General features: G+C 39.8%; 1 protein-coding gene across 2 annotated transcripts in view; it reads left to right on the top strand.

Annotated features, from left to right (window-relative positions):
• Positions 1–12,515, top strand: part of TAX1BP3 (Tax1 binding protein 3) — a 395,888-nt gene that overhangs the window by 32,415 nt on the left and 350,958 nt on the right. For both annotated transcript variants that reach the window (XM_044090707.1, XM_044090706.1), the window contains exon 2: positions 10,585–10,681. In XM_044090707.1, the coding sequence (XP_043946642.1) occupies positions 10,643–10,681 (39 nt within the window). In that variant the 5' untranslated portion in view covers positions 10,585–10,642. The remainder of the gene's footprint in view (positions 1–10,584; positions 10,682–12,515) is intronic.

The raw sequence follows: 12,515 nt of genomic DNA, 5'->3' as shown, positions 1-12,515 counted from the left end.
GAAAATATAACAAAGGAGGGTAGATTTTTGAAGAAATTTATGAAAGTGTTTGGCATGGAAGATGTGACTTCAGTACTAGGAGTTCAGAGTGAATTTGCATATTATTCTGCAAGTTACAAAAACTGGGCTAGGTTAGATAGAAAATATATCTCACAGGAACATGTGCATCTAATTGAAGGTCTTGAAATGCACCCAATGACTATTTCAGAGCATGTGTCGGTAATAACTAAAACAAAAAACGCAAGGTAATGAAATGAAATAAAAATGACACTCGCTGTCCCACTTCTCAGTTGAAGGAGAGGAATTTAAGGAATGGGGTTTGCAATTAATTCAGGAACTACTACAGAAGATAGAAATTTCTTCTGAAAATATAGTTAGGGAGTGTGATAAAATAACAGTGGAGTTTAAAACTAGGGTGGAAATAAAGGAAAGGAGATCTGGTTAAGAAGTAAGAATTGTTTAGAGGAACTGACAGATGTTAAAATATTACAAAATAGGGGGAATCTCTCAGAACGAGAAAAGGAACAACTGCAGAATGCTGAACAGAAAATAAAGAATTATCTCGATAGTATGCATGCATTTAGAACGATTGCTTTTAAGCATCAGTTTTTTGATAATAATTCTAGAGCACAAAATATTTTAGCACAACGACTCGGGCAACAAAGTGCAAAGGGCTGTCACCAAGCGTAGGGAGCCTATGATACCTTCATGCTCTCTACTCTTTCTAGCTTCTTTGGTGTAGCAGAAGGTCTCGGGTTTTCTCTGTGTGCTGTATGTTCTAACTCTTTTTTTTTTTTTTAATGTTTTTTCTTCCTATGCCACATATTCAGCCCATCTTTAATTCATTTCATTCTTAAGATTTTTTTTTCAGTTTTTTGTCTCACCTGACTAGCTACTTAAATCTTCTATTCTTTCCAGCTTTTTGTCATTTAACTTTATATATTCTGTCAGTTTTTTATTTAACTTATATTCCATCAGTTTATCATTTATTTTACGTAATTATGAGTGCAAATTTATTTTTTCCAAAAATTACTGGAAGCTAAGAAGCCTACAACAAGGAAGTTAACAAAATCCTGTGGAAGTATTAGAAATATTAATAGAAATCAAGAAAATGTACAAATGGAAATGTTATGGAAGAATTTAAATATGTCAAGGTTAGAGGTAGATGAGGCTCAATAACAGTTAGGACTGGAAGAGATGAGATAAAAATGGCTATGCTTAACCAATCTGCAGGAAAGTCCCCAGGAATAGATGGTATTCCTGTGGAAGTTTGGAAGCTAGGGGGGGGGATGGTAAAGATCTGGAAGGTTTTATTTAACAATATTTTAAGAGGAGGAAAAGTACCATCATCCTGGAAGAAAGCTGTGGGTAATGGTAATGATAATACCTAAACTGGGTAAAGACCCATTGGATCCAGCTTCATACAGGCCTATTTAAATACTAAACCATGATTATAAAGTGTTTATGGCTAGAATGGCTAAAAGAATGGCAAAAGTGATACCAAATTTGACAGATATGGATCAGTGTGGTTTTTGTGGAGGGGAGGTAAACATTTGACAATATTAACAGAACACTGATGATCCAGAGGGAAGCAGAATGTAAGAAAATACCACTGCTATTGGTGGGTCTTGATGCAGAGAAAGCATTTGACAGAGTAGACTGGGACTTCATGAGCAGGGTAATAAAAGCATTTGCTTTCCCGGATACAATTATAAGGTTGATTTATATGAATGAATGAATTATTGGAGGTGAAAGTGGGTGGGGTCCTCTCTGATAACTTCTGCTTGAGTAGTGGAACCAGGCAGAGTTGTCCGCTTTCCCCTTTATCAATGGTTCTAAATATAATGCAAACAGTCAGAAAAAGCTGGCTGTATTTGCAAATGATTATTATTTTATACATGACAAAACCAGAAAGGGACATAACAGTGTTGTGGAATATTTTAAAACCTTTCAGATCATCTCAGGATACAAAATTTAATGAAGCTAAAACAAAGGCAATAGCAGTAAATTATGTACCCACACACAAATTGGTCCAACAATATCCATATGTGTGGGGACATGATACAATTAAGTATTTAGGAGTATGGATTAGAAATAACTCTGTTGTGGCAGCCAAGGATATGGGGGGAGAGACTAAACAGAAGATGATACAAAAATTGAGAAACTGGAAGCTTTGTTATATGGATACTAAGATGCAAGCAATTAAATTGTTTTTAGTCCCTTTAGCCTATTACTCAGGTCAGACGTATATATTTTTATCAACTAGAGGAGAAGCTGTGGATAGCAATTAAAAAAAATTAAAAAAAAAAAAAGAGTTGAAGGATTTTATCTGGGGTGGGGAAGACAGCAAGTGTCAAGTGGGATAAGCGGATTCTTCCAATAAAACAAGGCAGACTAGGATTACTCAATTTGAGGGGGTATTATAGAGCAACACAGTTAAGGCTCTACATAGGTTCAAAGGTAGGTACTAGGCTATCGGCCCAAGGGCCTAAGTAAGCCTAGTCAACAAGTTTCCCTGGCTTACGCCACCCAAGAAAATTATTTTTCTGTGCCCCTGTCGAGCAGAGCCACAGAAGTGATCCCTGGGGTGCATTTCCTATTTCCCATCCACTTATCAAGATTTTTCTTGAAGAGTGCTAATGAGGAACTTTGCTTGACATAGATGGGTAGCTTGTTCCAGAGTATGGGAAGTCTCTGGGACCGGAATCTATCCCTCCAGCATGTCCTGTTTATTGTGGTGACAAGGCTTAGGTCCCTAGAGCATGTAGCTCAGAGGATTGGGATTTCTTTACGTGTAGCATGTCCAACAGCTCTGGGTTTGACATAGCTTTATATGTTAGGCAGAGATCATCTCTGAGTAGGCGATATGCTACGGAGTAAAGCTGGAGTTTTTAGAGACTGTCAGTGTAGGGCATCTGTTTGGGGCCAGTAATCCTCTTTGTGAGGTACTTCTGTGGCCTTTCCAGCTGCTGCAGATGTCTTGTGAGGTACATTCCAAAAGGGGTGTTGTACTCTAATGGATCTAATGAGTGTCGAGTAGAGGGGAACAAAGACTTCCTTTTTTTTTTTTCCTAGATGAAAACACTTTTGCAATGTGTGCTGCGTAGAAGGATTTCCTGACTACTGTGGCGATGTGATTATCAAAGCAGAGACTACTGTCCACCTGGGTCCCCAGGTCTCTTATCACACATTCGGCATTAAGTAGCCTGCCACCTATGTGGTAGTTCATGGTTACAGAGTTTTTACCAAAGGAGATGACAGTGCACTTTTTGGTATTGAGCTTGAGGCCATGGCTCTGACACCAGGCATCTGTCTCTGTGAGGCCCTTCTGTAAGATATCCACATCATTTGGGGATTCAACTATGGCTTCTAGTTTGTAGTCATCTGCTAACTTCGTTAGCCAAAGGCCTTCTGTGATAGCCTGTATTTCTGAGAAGTAGATACCAAACAGGAGAAGGTCCCAGGACTGAACCCTGTGGTGCTCCACTTGTCACTGGTTTGAAGTCACATTTGGAGTCTGCAACTTTTACAGTGTGGGTTCTGTCAGTGAGCCAATTGGCAACCCATCTTGAGAAGTGGGGATTTATACCTAGTTTAGTGTGTTTAGATATAATTCCAGAATGGGGGATGGTGTCTCAAGCCTTGGCGAGGTCAAGATAGGCTGTGTGAACCACCTTACCCTCGTCTACAGCTTTGCTGACTACCTCAAAGAAGTCGATCAGATTCAGGAGGCATGATCTGCCTTTCACAAACCCGAACTGGGTGCGGTCCAGAATTTGGCAGTTACCAGTGTCTTTGTTTACGAGTTCCATGATGATGCATTCCATGACCTTACAGACCAGGCTTGTCAGGCTAATGGGGCAATAGTTCTCGGGATCAGTGATGGCTCCCCCTTTGTGGAGTGGGATAACTGTAGCTGTGTGCCATTCAGTGGGCACAAAGCCTGTTGTGAGACTATGATTGAACATGGTGCTTAGGTGGGGAGCCAGTTCATTCTGATGTTAGTGTAAAATGCAGCCTGGGATGTTGTCCGGTCCCATGGATGCTGTGTTTTTGGCTTTAGGGAGTGCAGCTTTTATCTGCGTAGTTGTGATTACAGGGACTCTACATTCTTCCTGTATAGATAAGGGCCCTTTAGGGGGGTGAAAGGGAGGTAAAGGGAGGCTCAGTGAACCTATCTGCCAAGACGTTGGCAATATCTGTTGTTTTTGTAATTTTCATGCCATTGTACTGTAACTCAGAGCAGATCTGGGTGTTGCCATTGAGATTCTTGACATAGCTGTAGAATGCTTTGTGGTTGCCCCTAGAATCAGTGGTGATTTTGTTTTCGTAGCTAGCTGTGGAGCATCTTGTAAGGGATCTCTGCTTCTTACTGAGGCTGACCAGGGAACTCTTCCACTCATGGGATTTTACTGTCTTTTGCAACAGTTTCTTCCTTCTGTTGTAGAGTTTGTTTGTTTATGGGCAGGGAACCACCAGATTGGCTTCCTTCTTTTGGAGGATAGCATCTTGGTTCTGTTTGGGATAGCACGATCCATTCACTTGTGTAAGTGGTTATAGAGTGCATCTGCGTAGGATTCAGCAGTCGTAACTGTATTGCCCATCTGCATGGGTGTCATGAAGTTCGCCACTTCTGTCTTAAGAAGTATGAAGTTGGCTTTGGAGAAATTTTTTACTGTGATTTCCTTAATGGGGGGGTGGGGTGGGATGTGGATATCTAGGGTGATTAGCTTATGGTCGGATCTGACCAATGAGGATTTGACTTCAGGTGTGGAACACCGGTCACTCATGTTGGTAATGACTAGGTCTAGGATATTGTTGCCCTTGGTGGGGGTATGGATAAGTTGATCCAGGGCATTGGAATTTATGAATTCCAGAAAGCGTTGAGCGAAGGAGTTGGTGCATGAATAGTTTTTCCAGTTAATGGTTGGGTAGTTGAAATCACCCATTATTAGGGTGTTTGCTGAACCCTTATATTTTCCAGTATATCAAGAAAAGAGGAGTGGGAATCCTGGGGCATGGTGGGGGGATCTGTAGCAATTTACAATTTGGATTGCAGTTTTGCCCAGAGTTAGTTGCACTTGGATAACCATGGATGCATTATACTGGGGAACTAGCCTGGAGGTGTGGATATTCTTAATGAATATGGACACACCACCACCTTTGGTGTTCCGTTCCAGGTTAGGTGGCATAGTAGAAAACTATAATTCAGAGTGAACAGGAATGATGATGACACTGGGGGAAGCTCAAGAAATAAGGAGAGATTGGGATTTTGGATGCAGACTCTTAAGGAGAACAACAAAAATCATAAAGAGTATTATATTAATAAAATAGCAGGGAATATTCTAAGAACTAAACCAGCACGAGAATGGAGAAAAGAGATTCTGCTGATAGGGATGACTGTGATTAAGGATACCGATAATAGGCGAGGGGTCTGGAATTTATTGGAGAAAAGTGGCAAAGGAACCAATGTATTGGGAGCAACTAACTAGAAAGGGAAAGGTAATGGAATGGAAAGAGGCCAATAATTTATTTAGACTGCAGGTTAGAGCTTCCCTTCCCTATCGAGGATTGATGTCTGAGTATAAGTAAAGAGAAAGAAATGGGGGCTCTTAAATGAAAGACCAGCACTGGCAGATTTTTTTTTAATAATAAAAAAAAAAAAAACTACATAGGAAAAAATGGGAATTATGGGAACAATATGTGCAGCGAAGGAACGTGATTTTAAGAGGCAGTATTTGAATGAGCCATATGATGCATAACTTATGACTGTATAGGTTATAAGTGATGTGTAATGTTTGCTACCTACAGTTGTTTCAGTGGTGTCTGTGATGTCCATGTTTTTTTTAATTTATATAAATGTAAGATTGTCTGTCATACGTGATAATTTAATAAAGATGTAAATAGGAAAAAAATCCTCCCAGATGACTTATGGTGCTTAACCAGGGAAGGTTAGAGGTATCCACCTCCAAGCTTTTATCTGGTGGAATATAGTTAATAATAAGAGCATGTAAAAGAGAGCAGTAGAGGCATCGGAGGGTGTGAAGACCAGAAACTGTGATGTCTGCCTAACCTAAATAGGAGACTTTAAACCCTGTCAAGTAACGCAGAAGACAACCCCAGCAGGTTACAATACTGTTAATTTCCCCCACCCAACTATGCCTATGTTTGTAACTTGGGGAAATCTACAGTCCCTGACTATGCATAGCAGAGGAGGCAGGGTTTAAGAAGCTTCACTTCTGTTCATATTATTTTGCAGCAAAGTGCTGTCTGTATTCCTGTTATGGGGTCAGTCACTCAAATTGCTAGATGCTGCTGAAGGCAGCTGATAGAACCTAGAACCTTTCTGGAAATCAGAGAAAGAAAACAAATATGAAAGTTAAACAAATATCTTGCTGGAAAATGCATCCGTATTTAAGTATCTTGTTACACCATCAAAACAGTGAGTAAGAAATCAAATATTGGTACTTATGCACATATCGTATAAACACTTGCACTGGACTGCACTCTTATAATGAAGTTGCTACATTCAGTATGCTAATAAGGTGCACTCTAGTTTTAAACCATGTTTTAAACCATGACAAAGATTATATTGTAGAATGCAGATTTATACATTCTGAGCGCATGCAAGAACAGCATAGTATACACCCCAGGAAAACGTGATGCACATATCTGTAAAGCACCTCAAATGATAATGGACGGTGATTTGCAAAGGAACAGTTTCCATACTAGTAGGTACCTATATGCGAACAGATGTGCACATATGCATGTATAAGAAACAAATGTGTATGCTGCTAGATAACATAAAAAGCAGCCTAATATATACAATAACAAACTGAAGACTGTATCAGTCTGTTAGGTTGTAGAAGTGTAATAAAATGGCATTGATACCTTAGAGTGGTGCTGCGGTAGCATTGTCGCCTCACAGCAAGACATTGTCGCGTTCGATTCTCAGCTAGAGCGTCTTCTGTGTGGAGGCATGCGTGAATGGGCGTGCCTTCGTTGAAGGTTGTGCATCAGGGCTGGAAATTCGGCACGTAAAAATCCACTACCAAACATTAGCGGACCGGAGTTCCGCTGTGGCGACCCCTAACCGGGATAAGCCGAAAGATACAACAAAAACAACCTTATAAATAGCAGAGATAGTTAGGTTCTTATTGGTGGATTTGGCTGACAGAGGTGTTTATAGTAATTAGGATGTGTATCTAAATGAAACAACTGCAAAAAGGCACATAATCATACAGCTAATTAGCAACCAGTGATGTGGGGTGATGATAGCCTGTCTGCCTCTGCATGTGCAGTGCCGATGGCTAAGTGCTTTATGTTTTGTTAGTGAAAATGCATAAGAGTGATATGCTTAAGGAATAGAAGATGAGAAATCAAGCCCCCCCCCCCCCAAGAATTTCAAATGTAATGGCATCTTCTAGCTGAAAATTGCTGTGTTAAGTGGGAAGAATTAGAGAAAAAATACCATCCAGTGAACACAGACATTCAGCAGGTTATATTCACCAGGTTACTTCTGGTGATAGTGAAAAGTATGTATGTATATCTGTACACAAGAGACATTAGCAAAGGCAGGGAAGATGATTGAAACTCCAACTGTAATATTGAGTTAACTTACACAGAGAACCTACAGCAAACCCTATCAGGGAACTCAAAATGCACAGCCAATTCTTAAAATACCCCCCCCCCCCAAATTGCATCTGTTCCTTTTAAATAAGGCAGAAAACATGCAGTTCTGGTGTTTAGCAGAACATCCAGTTTGGATTAAAGTCTTCTAATTGAGTTTTATCTTGCAACAAAGAGCTGTACTCCTCCAATGTAGTCAGTTGCACGTTGCCAGATGATGCTGAAAGCTCCTAGGTTCTTCCAGCTGTCTAACTCGCAGCAGGCAGGCTGGGTTTAAAAGGCTTCTGCTTCTCTTCTGGTTTTCTTGTAGTAAAATATGCATATGTAAAGAGCTGTTGAGTAGCAACCTAATCATTTGTTGATGCCTTGCAAATGAAAGAACAGTTTCATAGCTACAAGCTGCCAGCCTTTTTGGCACCCATTTGAAACTGGTGCCTAGGGCAGTTACATATTCCATCTTGCATTTCCTGTGACTCTGCTGTACATTATCCTAACCCCCCTCTAAGCCATGGCAGCAGTCATTTCACTGCAGTCACCTGACTGCCTGCTGCTTCAGTCCTCAGACTGCCACCCAGACAGGTAGACACTTTTGACTATTGGCTGAGTACTGCTTATACAAGATTGTGGGTAGTACCGGAGAGGTAAAAAATGCAGAGCTCACTTTCTGTGGTAGTTCATGGAGGTGGGGACAAATTTGTTGATCAAAGAGAGGAAAGGGTGGACTTTCCTTCTTTTAGATTCTAGGCCAAAGAAATAAAAGTACAGGCTGATTTCTGATAACTGAATTATTCTGAAACCATGTTGAACCATATTGTAGGGAGAAAATTAATCCTCAGGGTTGAGTTATCCTGCAGGTGTGATGGACTTCTTTCTGTAAAGGATTTAGGCTACTTTTGACTGTGATCGGGGCAATGTAATGTGCACCGTGTATGTATGTTTTTTTAAAGGAATTTTAAATGGGCATGTAGCTTTTAAAGTTTAACGTGCTAGCTGGAATAAGTTTGCATGTAATGTGGCAGACATGTTTTGGAGTCAGTTTGAATGTAGACCTGATGGGGACTATACCACATCTCCTGCCGATGTTGTTTATTGACCCTCCTGCCATGACAGAAGAGCTGTGCCACTGCATTAAGGAAAATGTACCGAATGTAACTAACTTATAGATCAGTAGAAGGCAGTGTTAGAGATGACTAACTTTGCTAAAGAGAAATACAAGACTGCTGTACTTGAAAAGAAGATAATCCAGGAGTACAGAATATACAGTTGATGTTCCAGGAGTGCAGAGTATTCAGTTACTACAATGGGGGGGGTATCTTTTTATTTTATTTTTTTAATAGGTTAAGGTGGTCCTATTAATGGAAGATGGCTAAAGGCAGTGAATGTGCAAAATATCAAATCCTTTTTTTGGAATTGATGGGAGATCACTGTCTTAGAAAGAGAAAAGAGAGTTCAAAAGTACCACTGTCATTGTTAATGAAATCTTCACACTGTATTTACATAGTAAGCCACCACCCTAGATTTTAAGACTTGTGACCCTGGAACAGGATTCTATAGATACTGCTTAGTAATACTTTGGAATTAGAGATGAGCTAGGCAGCTACATATTTGTTTGATTCACTTTTCCAGGTAAGGTCATGGAAAAGGTTCTGCATGACAGACTGATGGAGCCCTTAACCACTAATTAAAGTTCGTATTAGATATTCTGGCTTTATCATCTGTGTGACTTGATTCATTTCTTTGCTGGGGTTACCCCTTGTGGAATGCACAAGATTTCTGGGGTTGCAGTATTAATGCATTTTGACAGTGTAACTTTCAAGAGGTTAGTTGAAGAGAATGGGAGTTGAGCCCAATATAGTAAGACTGTAGAAACTGGCTGCCTGACCAGAAGCATAAAGTGTTAGAGGAGAACTGTGTGTGTGTGTGTGTGTGTGTGTGGGGGGGGCTCCTTTGCAGGGAATATTCTCCCTACATCTACCTAAAGTTCTTATTTTTCAAAGATATTTTGAGTTGCGGAAATTGAAACTTGGATCTAGGTTATCCACAGAATTCTAAAGCAAAGTTAAAACTATTGCTTTCTCAAAACAAATCTTCAGCAGACGGTATCAAACTGTGCTTTTGTAAACTTCCCTTTTGAAGCATTCTTAAAAACTTTGTATTTTTTTTTCTGGCAGTATATTTCAGAATATTGTAATATGCGTGCATCTTGAGTCTGAACACACAGACCACATTAGGGCAAGGTTTTTAAAAAACTATGTGCTAGAAATTTTTTTTTTTTTTTTTTTTTTTAGTTTCTGGCACAGCGCAGGTTCTATGATCCCACTGCCAGTAACCCAGGATTAGGAATGTGGCTTGCTACCTTTCCTTTTGGAGGGAGGTATAGTGCTTCCTTACTGCACTGCTGATATCTTTGGGTTTGGGGGGGGGGGGGGGTCAGTGATTCCTCTCTCTCCGTAGAAATACTAGCACGTACCATGTACATTAAGTGGGATGAAGCACAGGGCCACTGCATGTGCGGCAGGAGAAGGATTCTAAAAGAAATGGTCCTCTGCAATGAGAACTACAAAGTTGTGCATTAGGAAGGGCCTTGGAGATTAGTGTCTGTCATTGGTGCATGTTGAGAGTTACCAAAGACAGAAAATCCTAGAGTTCTGAGGCTATTTGGTGACTGGGACTACCAATAAATCCTTACAAAAATAAAAGGTTGATTTTTCAGAATGTTAACATTTTCAGTCTTCTAAAAAGTGTATTTTATTGCATTTGAAAAATCAGTGTGATATGAAGATGTTTGAGAAGCAGTTTACCAGTTACCCTTTTTTTCCTTTTAAGAAAGGGTTTCAAAGCTTATGTAGAAAATAGTAAATAAAGTTTGTGACTGACAAATTGGTCCATGTTGTACCAAACTTGCTTTGAGACTGTACAGGAGGTGTAAATTTTTTAAAAAATATTGTTTTTCAGTTGGATTGAAACAATACTTGTTGGGCTAGCAGCTCCAGCTTTTTGGTTACATTTGGAAATGTCACACATCCCTGGACAGCCAATCGCAGCTGTTGTGGTAAGTCCAAACAGTGTTTTGGCTTTCAGAAGCCTTTTTCTTGTTTAATGTCCTTTGCAAGAACTACAGCTGTGCTTAACTAAGTAGTAGAAATGACTGTATTGCTTAAAGATTTATTAATTTGTTAGAGGCAGATTTGCTGTCTGTATTCATAGCAATGTATGCTCTTGAGTTGATTCAAGTTTCTGAAGTAGCATGTGTGCGTGGCTTTTGTAGGTGCACCTGTGTTACTGTTGTGTCCCCAGAAAAACTCTGCTTACTGGATTGTCTATATGAAAGCTTGTGCATCTTCAGCAGCTGTTGCTTGGGGAAATCATGATAAAGTATGCATACTGATTGTTTAAAAAATGACTTGAGTACGTTATTGTGGAATTTGTGGCAAAAGATCACACCATGAATTTAGTGCAGACGATAGTGTTCTAATTTAATTCTTGGCTTACTGAGAGGACTCTTCCGTGTCTTCAAGACAGAGACTCTCACCTGTACATTTATCATGCTTGCTTACAGCTGTTTGAATTCATGCTCTGCTTTGCTTCACTCTGTAAACTGCATATATAAGCTGGAATGTCTTCCAGTAACCGTACATCTGTACATTGATGGCGTTTGTTTTCTAAATGGGAGTGGCATTCTTTGTAGCTGTGGATTTAAGTGCAAAGTGAGCCTTCATCTAACTCCTGTTTATAAATGATATCCCATGGGACCTGCTGCACATGAACTGTGTCCTTTAGGTAGATGATGCAGTAATAATGTCACAGAGCAAAAAAGCTCTTACTGAATCATTGCAAGAGAACTTCATGTTTTATATGGAACTGATTAACCAATGGCAAATTAACAGTCCACCGTAGATGTGTTATGTTTGCAACATTGTAGAAGTTTAGCAAAACTGATGGCATAACCATCACCAGCCAGAAGGGATCCCCCACTCCAAATAAAACAGAAGAGATTATATTTTGGCACTACCCTAGATGAGCATCTTGTATTCTAAACCACAACCAACTTAATGGGGTCATATAAAATGTCTCATCTACTTAAAACTGAGAGCAGACTAGCAATTGCTATGCAGCTACTGTGTCCTACAATAGAAAATGGATGGCCAATAATTTTTCCTCCTTTACCAGAAAGCACTGAGCTATTTCAGATAAGAGAAAGTAAGCTTATTCAGTCTGTCTTGCTTTAGAAAACATTACTGTGTTCCTCTGCAAAAAAACTGGTTACTCTTACTGCAAGGGCCTACTTCTTTGATCAAATTCTTTAACATTCAAGTTATGACAAGGCAATTACAGCCAACTGTTAAGGAACAAACATGACCAAAAATGTAACCTACTATGGCTGCTGTTAAGGCTAGTCTTGCTAACCTTGGTGCAAAGTGGTGTCTATCCAGGCAGTTGTGTACAGCCCTTCTCAATTTGGAAGATTAGCACTATTGACTAGAAAAGGGTTGAACTTTTACGTTTGTCTGCTTTATGGCTATGGCTAGGCATCATATAGTCCCTGTGATCTCCTACATAGTATGTACCCAAGTACTTTTATTGCAAGTTTACTCCTACAGCTGTATTTTGTCTACCGCATGGAAGTCTAGGACCTCCTTTTGTTTTTATAGGAAGTCCTTGCTACCTTATTCTCCTAAGTAAAGGCTCATAGCTAAGTACTAGGCTAGCTGCTGTTGCAGGCTATTTTAAACCTGACCAGTTTCCCTTTTGTGCTTAAAATAGCCTACCCTATTTGGTTTTAGATTGGCCTTACCTTTCCCTTTTGTGCTTAAAATAGCCTACCCTATTTGGTTTTAGATTGGCCTTACCCATCCCATGGTGAATAATTTGTATATTACACATAA

Source organism: Protopterus annectens, chromosome 13.part0 (genome assembly GCF_019279795.1).
Source record: "Protopterus annectens isolate FY-2018-M chromosome 13.part0, PAN1.0, whole genome shotgun sequence".
Classification (NCBI taxonomy): domain Eukaryota; kingdom Metazoa; phylum Chordata; order Ceratodontiformes; family Protopteridae; genus Protopterus; species Protopterus annectens.
Note: the sequence above shows the minus strand (reverse complement) of the source record. Positions and strands in the feature narration are given on the sequence as shown.